At 35.5% G+C, this 21,147-nt stretch overlaps 1 pseudogene and 2 gene segments (V, D, J or C); 2 read left to right on the top strand and 1 right to left on the bottom strand.

Moving 5' to 3' along the window:
• The window catches only part of LOC109699244 (immunoglobulin kappa variable 4-1-like), a 935,238-nt gene that overhangs the window by 279,915 nt on the left and 634,176 nt on the right, over positions 1-21,147 (top strand).
• On the bottom strand, positions 10,131-10,767 carry LOC109678716 (immunoglobulin kappa variable 4-1-like). The segment is given in 2 exon segments: positions 10,131-10,447; positions 10,641-10,767. Coding segments are annotated over 2 exon segments (366 nt in total).
• LOC141414984 (52 kDa repressor of the inhibitor of the protein kinase pseudogene) lies at positions 18,174-20,463 on the top strand (annotated as a pseudogene).

Below are 21,147 nucleotides of genomic sequence, written 5' to 3'. Positions count from 1 at the left end.
GGAGGTGCTTCTTCTCTTTTGAAATTTTTCTCTACTTTTACCCTGTGACATTAAAATAGATCTTTACTCAATTTCCAGCCCAAAAGACCAAAAATCGTATGTTCTCCCTCATATGTGGACATTAGATCAAGGGCAAACACAACAAGGGGATTGGACTATGAGCACATGATAAAAGCGAGAGCACACAAGGGAGGGGTGAGGATAGGTAAGACACCTAAAAAACTAGCTAGCATTTGTTGCCCTTAATGCAGAGAAACTAAAGCAGATACCTTAAAGCAACTGAGGCCAATAGGAGAAGGGGAACAGGAACTAGAGAAAAGGTTAGATCAAAAAGAATTAACCTAGAAGGTAACACCCACGCACAGGAAATCAATGTGAGTCAATGCCCTGTATAGCTATCCTTATCTCAACCAGCAAAACCCTTGTTCCTTCCTATTATTGCTTATACTCTCTCTATAACAAAATTAGAAATAAGGGCAAAATAGTTTCTGCTGGGTATTGTAGGGGGAGAGAGGGGAGTGAGTGGTAAGGGAGGGAGTGGGGGCAGGGGGGAGAAATGAACCAAGCCTTGTATGCACATATGAATAATAAAAGAAAAATGAAAAAAAAAAGAAAAAATAACTATAGCACAAAAAAAAAAAGACTCTCCTTGTTTGTGGGTGACACATTTTGAAATTGTTTTCATGTGTGTGGACCTCAACTACCTGGGATTTTGTGTGGAAACTAGAAATATGAAGGTGCCCCTCCACCCTTTCATCCTATGATGGGAGGTTGGCAAGTCAGAGCCAGGAGTTGATCTCACAAGAACTGCTGTGGTTGGTGCTAGAGATAAAAGAGTTTTGAAACCATCAACATCTCAAGAGCACACATAAATGCCTACAGCAAGCATCCATGCAGCGATAATGGGTGGCTGGAGTCATGAAACTGTAGGACACATCCCAAGACAAAGAAACCAAGTGTGCAGCTTATGGCAAAGAGGCCACACAGAGAATGGCCTTAGACAAGAAACTCAGTGCATAGCCCAGGGTCAGGCATATGAACTGGGGCAAAGAAGCTGCAGTGTGCAGCCCAGGAGGGAAATGCCAATGTGGCACAAGCACAGATGCCGAGGAGGGTCCAGCAAATGATCTGTAATGTGGCAGAGAAAGTAGTGAAAGGGATACAGGCAGTGGACTCATCTGAATATAATTCCCCACTGAACAAAGGATAGAGCCTTAGGACCAGAGGGCCACTGTTGCCACCCACTGCCCAATCTAAGAAATTGCAGTTACAAGCATCTCTGATGGCAACTGCCATGCTGAATATCTCAGAGGCGTGTTACTGGAGTAACATTTGACAAAGGACTGCATCCAGATTATGTAACAGGCTGTAAGTCCTTGGAGCTTAGGAAAAGAGAAAGGTACAAGTTTGGGGGGAGAATGATGTGAGACAGGCAAGTTGAGGGACCAAACTCCAGAAGTCTTAACCACAGATTATATTCAGATCACCAATTTCTTCCCACACAAACTCTCCCACCCTACTGGAAAAGCTGCACATGGCTGTATACACACACCATTCCAGAGTCAGGAATACTCTAGGCTTCCATCTAGTGGACTGAAAGACTCAGACACTGAGGGGCAAAGAAAATACCCACTCAGGAGAGCATTAGAAAATTCTGAATTTTTATGCTGATTTGTTCTTGTCACTGTTAAGTTATGGATGTTCAGATTGTTGTACATGTTTGTACTGTTTTTGTTTTTTAGCCTCTGAGTTTTACAATTTTGTACTCTCTCCCATTTTCTCTCAGTTCTGCTTTTCCTTTTCTTCTTTTATCCTGAATTCATCACATCAGATCCATGAAACCTGCCTTTCAGTTTTAAATCTTAAACTCTATCTTCTCCTTTCATTTACTATTGTCCTTTCCCATTTATACTTTCCTCCCATTTATAATTAGAACTGCTCTCTAAATCACATTAGCTTCTGTCTCCTTTTAATCACACATAATCTTCTTTGTTACCTATAATTTTAGAGGGTAAACATATTGCAAGATCATCTTGTTTTGGTTTTATGTTTGTCTGCTTTCTTTTATGAATTTTTGTTCCTCCTCTCTCCATCAACACAGTATTAACTAGATGTCTTCTACTCATCAGCTACTTTGGAAAACAATATGGAGACTTCTTAAAGAACTAAACCTAGATCTGCCATATGATCCAACCATACAATTCCTAGGGATATACCTGAAGGAATGTGAAAAGGGTTACTACAAAGGCACCTGCACACCCATATTTATTGCAGCACTATTCACAGTAGCCAAGTTATGGAAACAGACAACATACCCCACTACCTATGAATACATTAAGAAAATGTGGTATTTATATACAATTGAATTTTACTCAGCCATAAAGAAGAATGAAATTCTGTCATTCACAGGTAAATGAATGGAGCTGGAGAACATGATCTTAGGAGATGTCAGTCAGGCTCAGAAGGCCAAAAATTGCATGTTTTCCCTCATGTGGGGATTATAGTCCTGAAACAAATTCATTAATATTATTGGATGTAGGTCACACACTAAAGGGAGACCACTCATGGGAAGGATAAGGAAAGAGAAGGACACCAAAAACTTGAATGTGGTTGATATTCTCACTGTATAGGAGTGAATATACTAATAAAAAACTGGCAGAGGCCACTTTGGGATGGGGACTAAGAAGCAGTCAAGAGGTCTGGCAGAGATAAATCAATATGGGTTGAAATACACATATGCATGGAAATAACACAAGAATTCTCTCAATATAGCTATCTTTATCTCAAATGATCAAAACCACTATGTTTCTCTTATTATCTTTTATATTTTCTCCTCAGCAAAATTGGGGAACAAAAGGATAGATCAGTTTCTGCCCAGAAGCAGGGGTGTGGGGGAAGGTGGTCCAAATAATATATACACATGTATGTAAATGTTAAAACAATAAAATAAAATTTTAAGAAAGAGGCAAAGATGAAGAGGATTATGGTTCAAACCCAGCCTGGCACACAGTTCATGAGACTGTTTCTCAAAAATACCCAACCAAAAACAGGATTGGCAGAATGGCACAAATGGTAGAGCATATGCCTACCAAGTGTGAGTGCCTGAGTTTGAATCCCAGTACCAATAAATAAATAAATAAAACAAAGAAAAATATTGAATGTTGCAAAAGAGAACATAAGTCACAGATAAAGACAAACCCAACAGGATAATAGATTTCTCAATACAAAATCTAAATGCAAGAAAGTAATTGAATCATGTACTTCAAACTATTAAAGAAAACAACTGTCAATCTAGCCTATACCTTTCACAATTGAAAGGTTCCATAATAAACAAAAACTAAAGGAGTTAAGGTCCACAAAAGCATCAATGTAGAAAATAATTAACAGAATTCTACACACAAATAAAGAATTTGAACAAAGTCAGGAAAATGTAAGAATAAACTCCTCTGGACAAGTAGATTGGAAAACAAGGAAAAGGGGGGAGGCAAACAACAAAATGACAGAAAATACAACATTCACTTCAATATTAATAATGAACATAAATGGCCTTAACCCCCAATCAAAGACATAGAATGGTGAGTTGAATTACAAAATAACTTCTGGCCTTTTGTCACTTACAAGAAATGCATCACAAACTAGCTTAGAATGAAAAACACTGTCCAAGCAAATGGACCCAAAACTGGGCATAGTCATATCTGATAATGCAGACGTCACACCAAAATTACTCAGAAGATACAGTACAGTGAAGGTGGCTTCATATAAATAAAGGAACAATCCATTAAGAAGAAAAACAATTCTTAACATCTGTGTGCCAAATGTTGGTGCATTCAGCTACATTTGAAAAAAACCACCACTGGACTCAAAACCACAGGAAGCCTCCAACAAAACAATAGTGGATACTCAACACTCTGATCTTAGCCATACTTGAATCATCCAGACAAAGAAAAACAAAGAAATCTCAGAATGAATTGACATGATAGGACAAATGGACTTAACCGGCATCTACAGAGACCTTCATCCAGCATTTGCACAGTACACATTTATCTCAGCAGCCCATGGATCATGTTTTAGAACAGAAAGCAAGTCTTAGAAAATGTAAGACCACAGTGGACTAAAACTAGAACACAGCAGCAAAGGAAGACTGAAAAACAGATTGTTAAATGACAAGAGGCCATTGAAGAAATAAGGAAGGAAATCAAAGAATACCTGCTATGCAATGAAAATGAAAACATAACCTACTAGAGCCTTTGGGATACAGCCAAGGCAGTGCTGAGAGGAAAGATTATAATTAAAGATTTATTAAAAAATAAATAACCTAGCAAGGCACCACAAGCTGTTGGAAAACAAGAACAAGCCAAACCCAAACTATCAGATGGAAAGAAATAATAAAAACTGGGATAAAAATTAATAAATTAGAAGCCAAGAAACTTTACAATGCAATTAATGAGGCCAAAATTTGGTTCTTTGATAAGCCTTAGCCAATCTCACAGAAGAAGAGAAAAAACCCAAATCAATAAAATTAGAGGTGAAATTTGGAATATCACAAAAAATACCATTGAAATCCAGAGGATTATGAGTAAATACTTTGATAATTTATGCTCAAATAAGCTGGAAAATGTAGATGACATGGACAAATTCCTAAATGCATGTGACCTATCAAATTGAACCAAGAGGACATGGGGTAAAAAAGAGGTAGCATCTTTAAAAAATGATGTTGGGAAAACTGGATATACATATAGAAGACTGAACCTAGATCTACATCTCTCATTATGTATAAACATTGATTCAAAATACATGAAAAACCTTAGTATAATATCTGAAACTTTGACACTACTTCAGGAAAAGTTAGGCAAGCATTGAAGATTTAGGCATAGATACAACTTTCTAGATAGAATTCTAGTTGCTCAGGAAATATAAGCAAGAATTGACAAGTGAGTTTGTAACAAATAAAACCCTTCTACACAGCAAAGTAAATAATTACCAGAATCAAGAAACAACCTACAGAATGATAGAATATCTTTGTCAGTTTTCATTGGGTAAACAAATAATATCCAGAATATATAAAAAGCTCCAAAGGTTAAAAACCAAAGATCAAACTATCCAGTTAATGAATGAGCAAATGAATTAAACAAACATTTCTGAAAAGAAGTACACCTGACCAAAATCTACATGAAACAATGTTCAGCATCCTTAACTATAAAGGAAATGTAAATCTAAACAACATTGAGATTCCATTTCACCTAAGACAGATTGAGTCATTAAGAAACCAACCAAATACAAATGCTGGTGGTAATGGGAGGAGAGATGAAACTTATACAATGTTCATGAGAATGTAAATTAGTACAGCCATGATGAAAATCCATACTCATGGTGACTCCTCAAGAAACTAAAATATAACTACCATGTTATCCTGTAATATTACCCTTGGGCACATATCCAGAGGAATGTAAGTCAGCATACAATAGCATACCTGCATACCCATATTTATGGCAGCACTATTCAAAAGAGTAAAACTATGGAATCAACCTAGATGCTCATAAGTTGATGAACTTATAGAAAGTATGGTATATATTCACAAGGGAATATTATTCATGCATGAATGAGAATGAAATTAAGTCATTTGAAGGAAAATGGGTGGAAGTGATCATCATCATGTTAAGCAAAATAAGCCAGACTGAGAAAGATAAACATTGCATGTTCTCTGTCATACACAAAATCTAGACCTATAAGAAAATGAATGATAAGAATATAAAACCAGGACTGTTTTGAGAGAAGGAACCATTCAAGCAGAGGGTGAAAGAAGAAGGTGATGGGGGAAAAGATCAAATACTTTATATGCATATATGAAAATACAATAATGAAATCTGTTAAAAATTGTTTGTAAAACAGGGAAGGCAGGAATAGCAAGGAGTGACAGAAGACTTGAATTTAATAAAGATACATTATGTGCATTAAAAAATCACAATAAAACCCTTTGTGCAAGTAATATACGTAAATAAATAAATCAGTAAAATTCCACCTTGCAAATCAGAATGATTACATATAGAAAACAAGCACGAAATGATGGTGAGGAAGGCACCCATCTACACTGTTGGTGGAAAGAGCCACAATCTGAATCAATTTAGAGGTTCTCCCCCAAAAAACTAAAAATAGATCTTCCCTATAATCTTGCCATAGCATTCTACAAAGCAGGTCTAACACACATCACAAACCTGAAGTGTCAAAAACAAATTTCTGCTCTTCCTCCCTTAAATTTTTTGTCCCAGACTACTCTATTTAAACAAGTGCCAATGCTTCCCTTCTAGTTGTTCAAAGAGAAATGACAGAGTTATCATGAGATTTCTCTCTCACACCCCTGGGTAAGATCATCAGGATAGCGCTAAAATCTATCTCCAATACAGACCACTCATCATGCTTCCACTCCAAACTTCTTGCACCAAAGCAATCACCTCTCCAGATAATTAAGCACTGGCCTCCTATCAGTTCTTTCCTGTGTGTCCATAACCCTCACCCCGAAGATCCTTCTAAACTATAAATCTGATCACATCTGCTCTATTCAAAACTCTTATACATATAATTCAAGTCCTTCAAGTAGCCTCCAAAGATCTTCATAATATGACCTCTTTATTTAACTTTTTTTTTACTTTGCTTTTCTATGATCTACTTCAGCAATATTTGCATTCTTCTATTTCTCCAACATATTGGTCATTAGTCTGTCTCAGAAACATATTATTTTCTCTAAATATAATAGTATTCCCTAGAGATATTCCTAAAAGTCATTTCCTCACCGTTGTTGAGACTTTAATTAAAGCATGCCATTCTCAGTGACACTTCCATGACTGCCTATGGTAAATCAATTGTGAAAATGTCCCCAATTATTGATCCCTCCTTGTATCCTTGTTGATCATAGCACTTTGAAACTGCAGTGTTTTATATTTACTGATTCGTTTGGGGGTTAGCTTTTAATCATTTGTTTTTTATTGAATATATTTAACTAGTGCAGCATGTTTTGATATATTTTGACAAGGCATTGATATTATTTTCAAATGATGAAAATACCCATCATCTCTAATACTCTTTTTATGTATTGTTACTAGACCACTAAAATTTTATTCTTTCATCAAAAAATATCAGATCCAGTAAATATTATTAACTATAGTCGTCATGTTGTATACTAACTCTCTAGACTCATTCATCCCATATGTCTAGTAACTTTGTGTTTTTTCACATACATGTCCCCATTGTCCATCCCCTTATTTCCCCACTGATGTTTTTAAGGCTGTATAACATTCCATTTTGCATATGTATATGAATAGTGTGTGTATATATATATATACAGAGAGAAAGATCACATCTTCCTTTCCCATTCATCCATCAATAGACACTTTGGTTATTTCCATATCTTGCTTGCTGTGAATAATGCTTCAATGAATATGGAAGTGATGTAATCTTTATTTCATTTCCTTTGGATAAATACCCTGAAGAAGGAATTTTTGTGTCATCTGACAGATCTATTTTTCACTTTTCATTTCCTTAGGCAGGTCTATGATATTTTCTAAGATGGCAATACCAAGCTACCCTCCCAGCAAAAGTGTGTAAGAATTTTTTTTCTCCACTCCTTCACCAAATTAACCCTTCTCCATTACGTCCTCTGAATGACCTTTTCAAAAATTAGTAGACCATGGATATGCCAGTTTATTTCTGGATTCTCTATTCTGTTCCATTGATCTATGTACTATTTGTATGCCAATACTATGCTGTTTTGATTACTCTACCTTTTTTAATGTAATTTAGAACCAGGTATGTGATGCCTTCAGTTTTTATTCTGTTTCTAAATATTGCTTTGACTCTTCAAAGTCTCTTGTAGTTCCAAAGTAATTTTAGAATTACTTTCTCTAGCTGTTGAACAACAGGAGGAGGAGGAGGAAAAAGGATCAAATAAAGTGATAGAAGTTGTTAGATTGATTAAAGTGCAATATATTCCCAGGTGAAATACCATGGCAAAAACCACTTTGAACAATAAGCATAAACTGAAACAATGAAGAACAACAATATAAAACAGATTCTACTAGGGGGAATGTACTAGCAAGAGGGGAAGGACTAAAGAAGGTGGTAAAGGAGGATTAATATTGTCAATGTACCTTATATATGTGTATGAATATAGAACCTTGAGACCTGTCAAAATAATTTTAAATAGTGGGGAGGGGTATAAGAGAAAATGATGTTGGGTATCAATCTAACTGATGGTGGGTAAATTGTAAGCATATATGGAAATGTAACAATAAAACACTCTGTAAAACTAATATATGCTAATAAAAGTATTTTTAAAAGAATTACTGTTTCTATTTCTATGAAAATGCCTTTGAAATTTTTATACAGATTGTTTTGAGGGTGTATGTTGTTCTGGGTCGCATAAACATAGCAATGTTAATTTTTCCAGTCCAAAACCATGGGATATCTTTCCATTAATTTATGTCTTCTTTAATTTCTTTCATTAGAGTTTCATGGGTGTTAATACATAGATTTTTCACTTTTTTGGCTAAATTGGTACTTAAGTATTTATTTTATTTTAATTTACTTTATTTTATTTGGCAGTTCCAAGGATTGAACTAAAATTTTCATGCTTGATAGTCAAGCAGTCTACCACTTGAACCATACCTCCAGACCTTTCTGTTTTTAGGTTATTTTCAAATAGGTTCTACTGTTTTGGTCAATGCCCATTTTTGTACACTATACTCCTACCTGTAACTCGTGCATAGTTGAGATTAGTCATGCATCACCACTGCCTGACTTATTTGTTGATGTGTGGTCTCACTAACTTTGCTCATGTTATCATTGAACTTTGATTGTCTCAACCTGTGCCTTTCAAATGTATCTGTATTACATGTATAAACCAAACTTTGGAATTATTTTATTTTGGATACTATCTTAAATAGAATTATTTTCTTCTTTTGCTTTTCAGTTATTTATGAAACAAAATACAACTGATTTTGTATGTTCTTTGTACTGCTTACTAATAACTCATTTACTACAGTCCAATAAGGGTTATTAATTATTTGTTTTTCCCAAGTAGAATGAAACTTGATAACTTTTAACTTGACACATAGAAAGCACTCAGTAAACAGTCTAAATAAACAGATGATGTAGACTTCTTATTATCTATATTTTAAAATATTTTTCACTAGTATGAGAAGCTGTTGTATAAGAAAGAATGTATTATTCAAGTTTGCAGAGATCTTATTTGGAACTACATTTCATTCTCACAAGCATTTTAGATGGGGAGGATGATAAGGGTGACTAGGATGACTGGAGTTGATCACATTACACTGATACATCCATGTTAATTTCATGCCTTCTAAAAACTCAAGTTATACTGGACATATGACCACAGTATCCATCACAAATTGATGAGAACGTCTAATTGGAAATTCTGTCAAATGTTTCTGCAGTGATTGAATTAAAGAATTCAAGGATTGCTTTTGAGAGAAAGAGTATGTCAGAAAAAAATGAAGGGATGAGAAAAGTGTAATTCAGGAAGAAGCAGAGTAGGAAAGTATTTTGTGTGAAACTGACTAGAAAGGCTCAGCTGGGAAACAGGGTATGTGGAAGAAAGAAACAAGAGAGAAATAAATTCCTTGTCCAAGGTTTGGTACAAGAGTCAAGTGTTTAATACTAAGGAAAATAGTTGTGGGAGGTGATTATAGGTTAAGAAAAAGACCAGAGGAATAAGGAGTCAAAATGGAACTGTTTGAGATTCAAGGATGTCCAGGGAAGAATTGATCTGTAAGCACATAAAACACAGTAGACTTTTCTCTAAAGGGTAAAAACTAGGTTTCTTGGTTTAGTCATGTAATATGCCACAAAAAACAGTTAAATTTCTATAACTCAAAAACTCGTAATGATCTCTCAGACAGCCTTACCTTTTTCTTCAATAATCTCCAATGAAAAGAGATCCAGATAAAAGCCACTTCCTGAATTTTCTCCTGCACCCTGTGAACCCCCAAATTACTACATCAACAAACGCAACTTTCTTAGACAAACAGGATAGATGTGCAGTCAGGTTTATGTGAGGAGGAAGTAGCTGGTGCTGCAAAGATAACTGACCCACGGCCTGGGGAGGAGGTTTTTGATTAAGACTGAATCACTGTGGGTGCAGAGCTATAACCCTGCTGACAGTAGTAATCTGCCACATCTTCAGCCTGGAGGCTGCTGATGGTGAGAGTGAAATCTGTGCCAGACCCACTGCCACTGAAGCGGTCAGGGACCCCAGACGCCCGGCTAGAGGCTGCATAGATCAGCAGTCTAGGAGGCTGTCCTGGTTCCTGCTGGTGCCAGGCTATATTTTTACCAATGTTCTGACTGGACTTACAGGTCATAGTGACCCTCTGTCCTGCAGATGCAGCCAGGGAGCCTGGTGACTGGGTCATCACGATGTCCCCACAGGCACCTGCAATCAGGAATGAACAATGATCATACACACACTGAAATGTGGCAATTAAATGCACTTTAATGGTATTATAACACAGTACAACATTTAGTCCAAATTGAAAACAGTCCTTATTCCTCAGTGCATCTAAAAATCATTTTTTCAATTCCACAAAGATATTCAAATGAATTGAAGCACTGAATAAGTTTCTCACCAGAGACCCAGAGCAACAGGGACATGAGGACCTGGGTCTGTGACATCATCTTGCTGCCCCTGCCTGCCTGATGCAACTCAGTTCTCAGTGCAAAGACCACGTTTATAAATTATGAGTAGCAGGACTTGGCCTGAGGGACTATGCAAAACAATCAGAAAATAAGCAAATTGCCTAAGTAGTGGGTTGTGAAAATAATTGATGTAAATCAAGAGCCAAAAATATCATCAGAGAAAGTGCAATTTTGCCACTAGAAAACATATAGAAGTTAACTTTGAAGCTCTCAGGTGAACTTGAAAGCTCTTAGTCAACTTAGAAGTTCTAAATCACAAACCACGAGATGATCTAAAGAAGGGCTTTAGGAGGCTGAGGGAGGAAGCTAAAGCTAAGCCTGGTTGAGTCCACCCTGGGATACATAGTGAGACATTGTCTCAAAAAACAATAAACAAAAAAAATGTAGGGGTGAGGTTGGAGCTTCAGTTTAAAATTTTAAAATGTGTCTAAATGTGTTGAGTTTTATAAAAATAATTAGCTAGAGACCTCACATCAACAATCCCGGTAAAATAATAAAAAATGCTGAGAAACAACAACAACAAAATTAAGAAACAAAGGGGAAGGGGAGAGGACAGAAGCAGGAAGGAACAAAGAGAGGAGAAAAGTGGATTAAGAGTGTACAGGGCAGAAATGGGTAAAGAAAACAAGGTAAAGGACAAAAACACAGTGACAATTTTGAATCAATTTTTTTTAATCTATGACCAAAAACTTACCTCAGCTCAAAATCTATTCTTATTCTAAAGCCAATGAATAACACTGCAAACACTTGAGCCTCTGTTTCCCTGAAATGCATGGGCCAGAGAGACAAAGACAGGCCTGGAATTCACTCTAGGAGGAATCAAGTGAGACTAATTTAAGCCTGTGGTCAGAGGGTCTCTAATCTCAAACTGAGAAGTGAAGAGAAACTGGATCCTTTCTGTATCACACTTACAGAAACTGAAAAGTTGGCTCTAAATTAATTGGAAAAGGGAGAGCGAAAAAAAGAAAGAAACAAGGTTACCTCAGTAAGTAATGGCTGTAAAGAAACACTGCCAAGGATTTTTACCCTGGAAACACATGTATAGAACTAGCCAACCTCACCTTACTGATCAGGTGACCGTGTGAAAACCTCTCTAAAGAAGGGCCTGGACATCCTAACTCCTCAAGAAACCTAACAAATAAATTTTCCTTTCTTTCTTTCTTTTCCTTTCTTTCTTTCCTTCTTTCTTTCTTTCTTTCTTTCTTTCTTTCTTTCTTTCTTTCTTTCTATGTTTTATAATCATACTATTGTTGGGTACACTGTGACATTCACAAAGTGCTTGCAATATATCTGTTACATTTGCCACCCCCATCATTCTCCTTTATTCTCCCTCACTCTATTCTTAGCATTGTTTCAATAGGCTTCCTTCGTCCATTTTCATACATGAGTACAGAATGTTTCTACCACATTCACCTCCTACACCCCTTCCTTATATCTTGCCCCTCCCACTAGTACCAATCCTTAGACAGGAGCTCTTTTACCTTTCTGTCCTCTGTTTTTGAAAAACAAAGATATTTTTATGCATTTAAAATATTTATACTGAGAGTTTTGTTATGGCCTGTCTGTGTATGTAAGTATTGTATCCTGAATTTGTTCAACTCTTCCATTTTTCACATTTCTACTTTAGTCCTGTTCTTATAGTGATATCAACGGGTTTAAAAATTCTTTATTCATTCTTGATAGAAAGTGAATAAACCATACTCACCTTCTTTATTTCCTTCTTTTACCCTTCCCTTCCCATTAACACTCTCCCCCTTAGACCTGTTTTTCATCATTGTTCTTCATTGTTTAGGTGTCTGTTCATTGTTCAGTGGGATTTTTGCCTTGGTATTATACATGTACATGCATTGTGCTTAAGTCAATGTCACCTTCTGCTTTACTTTTTCACCATTTTTCCCCATCCTGTGTTAACGGTTTTCAGCATGTTTCATGTATCTAGTTCCTACACAGATGTGCTGTGTTTCATTATAATTCACTATCTTTCTTACCTTCTTTTCCTCCTCCCTTGCTCTCTTCTGTCAGTCCCACTTTGGATACATGCTGTGTATTTATTTCTGTGTATGTATAATATTGCTTATAATTATATTGGGCCTCTATTCCACATATGAGAAAAAATATGTAGCCTTTGGCTTTCTGAACCTGGATAATTTACTCAACATATTGTTCTCTAGTTGCATCCATTTACTTAAAAACAACAAAATTTCATTCTTCTTTATGGCTGAATAAAATTACTTTGTATATAAAGAGACCATTTTAATCCATTCATCAGTTGTGAGGCATCTTGGCTGTTTCCATAGCTTAGATATTGTGAATAATGCTGCAAAAACATGGGTGGTCAGTTGTCTTTATCTTATTTATAATTTTTCAAGAGCCAATAGATCTCTGAGTCAGAGATCCTTGGCATCTAAAAGCAAGAAAATAATTTGATTATGAATGAAAAACAACAGAAATAACAAAAAGCAAAGATGCTGCCCAGACTTCAGTTTCCAGAAATCTGAAAGCATATTTGAAAGATAAATTATAAACTTGATATTATGTACAAAGTACAGGAAACTAAAAAAAAAAAGTGTCATTAGTCAATTGGATATTATTGATAGTATAAGGTATTTTTTATGTAAAGCAAATTATTTAAATGATATTGAATTTTAACATAGTTTAAGAAATATTGACAATCAAATATGTATTTTAATTTTCCATTTAATCTATATGATCTCTATTTTGTTTTGCTATGAGCAGATAATTTTGTGCAATTATATCTTTAAATTAAAAGAATTAAAATAATTCCTTATAACAGGACTCAAATTTCTACTATGAATCATTAAGATACCATAATATGAGAAAATCATGCAGTACATGGTTTGGAGACAATCCCAATTAACAAGGCAAGAATATGAAAGTTTAATAAATTTGTCCAAGTCAGTTTCTAATGAGTTGTCATATCTTTGAGACTTTTTTAAACTTTATAATTTTGCTCCATAACTGCCCCAATGACCTCAGTTTACTTTCTTTCATTTTATTAACTACTGCTTATTCAGATTACACTGGTGGAGAATAAGATAGATATTCATAGAGTCTTATTTTTAAAACAAAGAAAACATGAGTTGAGATCACATGACTAAGCTCTGGTAAAGGTTCTCCTTGACTATACACATTCAGCTTCTGGCCTTTTCCTCTCATTTAAAAGAGAGAGAGAGGGGGTATTTGGGGGACTGCATCTTATGACAGCATCAATCACATCACATGGGCTTCATCCTCATGATATCATTAAAATCTAATTATTTCCCAAAGGACCCATTTTCAAATATCATCACATTAAGCATTAGTCTTTCATCATATGATACAATTAGCTCCTAATATTCATCAAAAAGAAGAAAATGTTGGTAAAATGCCAAAGCCAAAAGTAACCTAAAGAACCATGATGACTATATAGCTACAAATGTTGACAAGGATGTGGGGAAGAAAGAACTCTCATACACTGTTGGTGGGGATGTAAATTAATACAGCCACTATGGAAAACAGGATGGAGGCTCCTCAAAAACTTAAAAATACAACTGCAATAGATCCAGCAATACCAATCCTGACAATATACCTAAAAGAATGTAAGTCAGGTTACAATAAAGGAACTTGCACATCCATGTTTATTGTAGCATTACTTATAATAAATAAGCTATGGAAACTGTCAAAATGCTACACTACTGATGAATGGATTAAAAATGTGGTATTTATATACAATGGAATTTTATTCAGCCATAAATAAGAATGATATTTTGTCACTTGCAGGTAAATGGATGGAACTAGAGAACATCATCACAAGTGAAATTAGACAGGTTGAGAAGGCATTAGGATGTATGTTTTCTCTTATACATGGAATATAGACCTAGTACAAATATAAGCAATATGAAAAACAGGTAACAATAAGGGGAAGTAACATAAAAGAGAGGGAGTGTAGAAGAAGCTAAGAATATGCATATGGTTGATGTAGCTCCTACACAAAAATGAATACAAAATATTTAAACCCGTTGAATTCACCATAAGAAGGAGAATGTAGAAAGGAGATAAATAGAAGAGATGAACCAATTTGGATTATAGTACATATACATGGAAATGTCAAAAGGAAACCAAGGCATACCTATCTTAATCCAAAAAAATGTCATATTTTCCACAAAAACAGTGAACAAGAGGACAGAACAGAGAGGGGAAAGGTTTGGGGGAGAGGGTGTAGGAGGGTGAATATGATTCAAATTTTGTGTAAAAGTATATGTAAATGCAAAAATTAGACCTATTGAAACTATTCCAGGAACGCGGTAGGGAATATTAAGTAGAATGATGAAGGGGGTGAATTCAACTATAATATATTGTAGGAACTTTTGTAAATGTCACATTGTACCCCCAGCACAATAACAATAAAAAAACCAAAATAATGTCTCTATTAATCTTACAGATAGGTGGTAGATAGACAGAGAGAAATCATGAAAAGATATCCAGCACTTTATAAAAAAACTAGCTACCAGAAATTTCAAATTAACTACTAAAGGTTTAATTTTGCCCCCTTCTCCTTGCCTTACCATGTCAATTAGCTTTCTAGCTGAAAATGACATTCTGCCAAGTTATTTTCCTTGAATCTCATGGAATTTAATTCACCAGGTCCAAGAAAAGATCATTTCTAATATTTGTTTCTAACATTCTTAGTTCACCTAAGCAGATACCAGAATTTCCTGAACTAGTTCAACTCTATGCTAATAATAGTAGGGAACTGAAGACAGCATTTGTGAGGTGAGAGTTTTTCTTATCTTTCTTAGCTAAGAAGAAGTTAAGAAGGGTGGCTTTTCCTTTCCCAGAGATCAACCAGCACCCACACCTCCATATTGTTGGGTCTCTGATATTGTCTTATAATAGTAGAGCCATGTGGACCACGTATAATCCACTCACTGATACAAACTTTCAATGTAGGGTTTTTCTGCACACTGATAAAGGAAACATGGACTTTATCTCTATTGGTTTTCCCCCAAATGTACAAGACATTTTTTATCACTAGTCTCACATGAGAGGTCTCCCACCCTCCCCTTTGCACTTACCACATCACTGCACCCACCACTCAATTTGTATATTGCTTCTACAGAGAACTTGGACTCCCAAAAAGTCTAACCTAAAAGCTCAGCTCTACTCTTGCCTTGATGACCAGGAATGCACTGCTCAACTTTTCAAAATGAGATATCCTGTCAAGCTCCTGAGTATGCTAATGGCTTGTAATGGCAGAGGGAGATGAGAAAGAAGAATGAAATGGAAATGTTAAACATAGGAGCTCTACTGCTTCCCATGTATGTCCATATGTGACATGTTCAGATATTATCCTCCAGGATGAGCAGGTGAGGTTTAAACGTGGGAGAGTGAGGAAGGTTGTGAAAGAAGCAAGAAATTATGCTATGGCATATATTGTTACACAGAAAGATGGGGGATAGCATAGGCACACTGAGGAAAGTCTGGGGTAAAACTGCAGACACCACAGTCATGGTAGAACCCCACAATCTTGTGAGTTGTACTTCAGGATCTCAATAATGATCTCAGAGAAAACAGCTCCATAATTTGGCAGGGGAGAGGAAAAATACCAATACTGAAATATGGCAGAGAAATTTGTTTTTTCTTCAGGGCTTTATCAGAGCCTGATGACCTAGAGGAAGGAAAAATAATCCCATTCCAGTACCCACTAGTCTTCCACATGAGAAAGCAGAAATAAGAACTCCACTCTACCCTACCCATCCCATCCTACAAAAGAGGAAATACTGACAAATGTTGTGTAGTTCATGGAAAGAAGCAGTAGGAGGAGAAAGGATATAAGAACAGGGTGTAAAATTGTAAATATGTGGGAGTATTATATACTCATGTATGAAAATGGAAAAATGAGACCTATTGAAATTATTCTATGAGTGAGGGGAGGGTAAATAAAGGAGAATGTTGGAGGGGTGAATTTAAAAATTTATATTGTGCGCATTTTTTTATAAATGTAAAAATTTTTGTTACTGCCATAATGTGCCCCATACAACAAAATATGGTATCAAAAATAACAAATAAAATTAAAAAGTAAGTTCATAAAGTTCAAAAAAAGGCACAGTCTCTTTAATAACTTAAACAAAATTATAGGACTAGTGAACATATCCTGTCCTTCACACTTTTAAGTTATTTAAGCTAACATGTGCATTGCAAGCAATAAGGACACAAGAAACAAAAAAACAAAGTAATCCATGACCACAAACAGTTCAATTCAGCATATACTTCTAGATCATTTATGTGTACCCACAATGATCCATTTTAGGTCATTGAGATCAGGTGGTGTGTGTTGTGCTTTTTCTCACATTGCGAATATTCACCAAAACCAAAATTCAAAGCTACAGGAATATTTTGATAACCAAGAATACATTATACCAACTCAAACTATTATGAAAATGTTCTGATTCTACATTCCTTGGGAACACAATTTCACTGCAGACAAAATGGCAACAGGTCTCTAGATAGAAAAGTTGTCAGAGTTGCAATTAAAACACTGCATTTCCTTAATGCTCAACTTAAAATGAGATAAAAAGCAGCAGAGTATACTAAGCATTGTTTTTAAGAAAGGTCATTATCAGAAACACAGTTTTAAAATATTACCAAGAAGGTAAGTTCCCAGTGAACTAATGTACCCCTATAATATAGCCAAAGATACATTCATGTTAATGACTCTCCCTGAGGTTCCATCTGCCTCTCTTCTGTCAACCTAATGAACAAGTTCTAACACACATTGACTAGAGGTGACATAACAAGTCTATGTCCAAGATCAATTTTTCTGTTGATTACAATAGGTATGTACAATTTGGCTAACGTAGTAGCTGTACTTTTTACCATACATTGTCACCTCAAGACATCTAGAAAGATTAAATATTATTAAATATGAAACTATGTGCATAATAAACACAAGTACTTTACCAAAAATGCATATATATATATATATATATATGTGTGTGTGTGTGTGTGTATACATATATGATATATATATATATATATATATATATATATATATGGTTATATTTAAAATCCATCTTCTAGATGTGCAGATTCTAGTAAAGATCCCTCCACTTACCTTTACTCTTCACCCCTTTCACCATCCAGTGACTAAGGTGTAGACAACATTAAATCCAAGAGGTGAACTAAGAATGGTCACTCCCCTCAAATAAATGCCTGAATTAACTCCAAGAGAATACAAAGAATGAGTGAAATAAGGAAGACTATGAAGGATATGAAAGCATTGTTCAATAAATATATAGAAATCAAACAAAATAGATTTAAGTCCTCAATAAGCCAAATTTAAAAAAGTCAGTTGAAAGCCTTAACAATGAACTGGATCAAGTTGAAGAGAGACTATTAGGGACTAAAGGCAAGGTAGATGAATTAGAACATTCACCTAAAGATAAAGAAAGCATAACTAGAAAATGCAAATCCACTGTGATACTATTAAAAGACCAAACCTAGCACATCACAGGGCCCTGCTGAGCCCTGGCCAGACTGGCTCCCTCTCTAGCTCTAATGAGATAGTTGACTGCCTTGAGGAGGTGGGGGAGTTGGACTCTTCCTACTGGAAGGCAGGCATGATGCAGAACACTTAGTCACTCCTAGCCTTCTTCAGGTCACCCTGTGATCCAGCCAAATACCAGAAGTGGATGGAGAATTATGGAAGAATGTGCTTAGAGGATAGCACACCTGTTCAGCTAAATAAACATTATCAAATATGTCACACACAACTGTGAGACCCCCATGATCTGTAGAACTATATATTTTGGAGAAAATCAACAGTATTTGATCAAACCAGTCATTTGGATGTACCACATAGTAGACAGAAAAAATGAAAAATGTATTGAGTGAAAATGAAGTAAGGACACTGAAACAGAAAAAAAAATTGACAAAACTTCAGAACAGGAACAAAAACAAATAAACAAAAAAAAAGCAGCAATGCTCAGAACACCAGTACAGAGTGGACTGATGATAGGAAGATGTTTTGCCCTTAATCCTTCAAGGAAAACAAATTCCTAAAGTCTTTATTGAAATTTTCATTCTTATAGGAAAACAAAACATACCTCTAAATGGGCATGAGGCTGATGAAATCCCAGAAGGTCTTCAGTAACTTTCAGGCACTGCTGGAACATCATATACTTTCTGGTGAAGAGAACCTGAAAAAGTGCTTTGAGAGCATGGCAATTAACATATTTTTCTGTTCCAAAATACAGCAGAAACAGATGCACAAGATCTGTGACAGCTACATTGTGGAAGAAACCCTCAGGGAAGTGAGAGATAAATACTTATTTCCCATTATCACTGATGATAAAGTGGGCATAGCAAGGGAAAGGACCTAACCATGTTGTGGTGATTTCTTGATGAATCTGATAACCTGAGAGGAATTTATGATGGAAAATCATCAGGAATTCCTGATGGAAAACCTGGGCTGTAAAATTTCACACTACAATCACTAAAAAGTGGCCTGTAACTACAGAGTACTGCCATGGCCAGCCTTATATTATGTGCAGTGGATATTTTTCCAAAAAGAAAGTTGTTGCTTCTACACTTTTAGAGAAATATCCTCAAGCTATGTATCACTGTGCTCTTCCCATGCCTTAAACATATATTTGAAAAAAATAAGTCCCTGTGATGGGGTATTGGTTGCATTAGAAACAATTGAAGAAGTTTTTTTTTTATTGATCTTTTCAACTTCACAATGTAATTTCTGTTCATTTTTAGAATAGCAAAGAATGAGGTAAATAAATGAAAGAAATTTGCCATTCCCAGTGGACAGGTAAGCAGGATGCTTTTGAAATTTTAGTGGACCTTCTGCAAGCACTTGTTTCATGCAAATAGCATAAATCATGAAGGAAAGATTATTTGGAATAACTATAATAATATAAGCATTTGTATTCTGTAGGGTAGTGGCAGATTTTCATTTTATTTTTACCACGGTTGTTCTTGAAAATGTCTTATATTTGAAAAGAGCCTTTGGGAAAAATCTCTACAAACTTCTGATGTCTTTTTTGCAGCAGGCTTCTTGACTGCAATATTGCATTAACTCCAGGAATTCAGATGGAAAATATTAAAATTTACCAGGAGTTTGGTTTAGGAAGACACAAATTTGGCAACCAAACTTGATATTGAAATGAAACTCCCTGGGAAATTCCATAGTATAGAAGGAAACCTGGGATCACAGTAAACCTCTGGAAGTTATTATAAACAAACCCTAAGTGTTCCAACAGTGGAGCACATTAGTCAGGAACTTAAAGATATATTCTCAGAACAGTACCTTAAAGCTCTTAAACATTTTCCTCTGGTCCTTTCAGTCATGAAACAACTCAAATTCACACATCAGAGGAACACTATGCTGATTTACTCAAACCTGATATCCTCTCAGCCAAGCTTCATTGTTGGGAAATCAAGTGAAAACACAGACAGAGAGATATATAGTTTCCATCCACCATTTATGAAGCCCTCCAAATATCTGACAGCAAGTTTTCCATAATGTACATGCCTTGTTGAAGGTCCTTCATTATAGGTATTCTTTCTATAATGAAGGTTGGGAATGAGCACTAGAAAATGGACGAAAGTGACTTAAAGCACACAGGAAGAACACTTTGACAGATCAAAGTCCAAGTAATGTGACCCTGCTTAACACAAATTTTGATATACAACATGATTTGGATTTAATAGTGGACATATATCAAATACAATAAAACTAAGTAAGAGTTTCGGACAGATAATGCAGAAACCAATGAATACAACTAAAAATCTTTTTAAATGGGCTTTCTCTTATATCGAATATTTGTAAGAAAAGCCATAAGGTTTTTTTGGCCACTTACTCACTGGCTATCATTTCCTTTAGGCCTCCAATTTAGTATATTAGTCATTGATAATCTGCGTATTTAAACAGTCTCTGTATGAACTCTCATGCTTTGAATACCTGTCTCTTCCTCCAGATGATGACATTGGAAGTCCCATGCTTCACCTCTGAGTTTTAATTGCTTTAATTATTTAGATATAACCTCTATTATCACTGTGTAATTAGTAGAAAAGTACTGAGTCATCATTCTTCTGAAGAAATGAGTTTTTAAGAAGTATATAAGAAAGGAATAGATTTTATAAAATGTTACAATGAAGCCCACCATCAAATTTGACTACTAGGAGTTTTAAGTGCAGTGTGAAAAATATATTATTGCACACTGGAAAGATGGAAGAGGAGTATCTTGAGTTCAAGCCCAGCCTGGGCTACATAGCAAGACCCTTCACTCCCCACACACACAAGGATATAGCTCAGTAGTAGAGTACTCACTTAGCATGCAAAATGTTTGGGGTTCCATCCCCAGTACCTCAAAATGAAAAAAATATGTAATAAACAGTCAAGGGAATTACAAGAGAGAGAAGTTTGTG

The sequence above is a fragment of the Castor canadensis genome, chromosome 12, assembly GCF_047511655.1.
Source record: "Castor canadensis chromosome 12, mCasCan1.hap1v2, whole genome shotgun sequence".
In the NCBI taxonomy this organism is placed as follows: Eukaryota; Metazoa; Chordata; class Mammalia; order Rodentia; family Castoridae; genus Castor; species Castor canadensis.
Note: the sequence above shows the minus strand (reverse complement) of the source record. Positions and strands in the feature narration are given on the sequence as shown.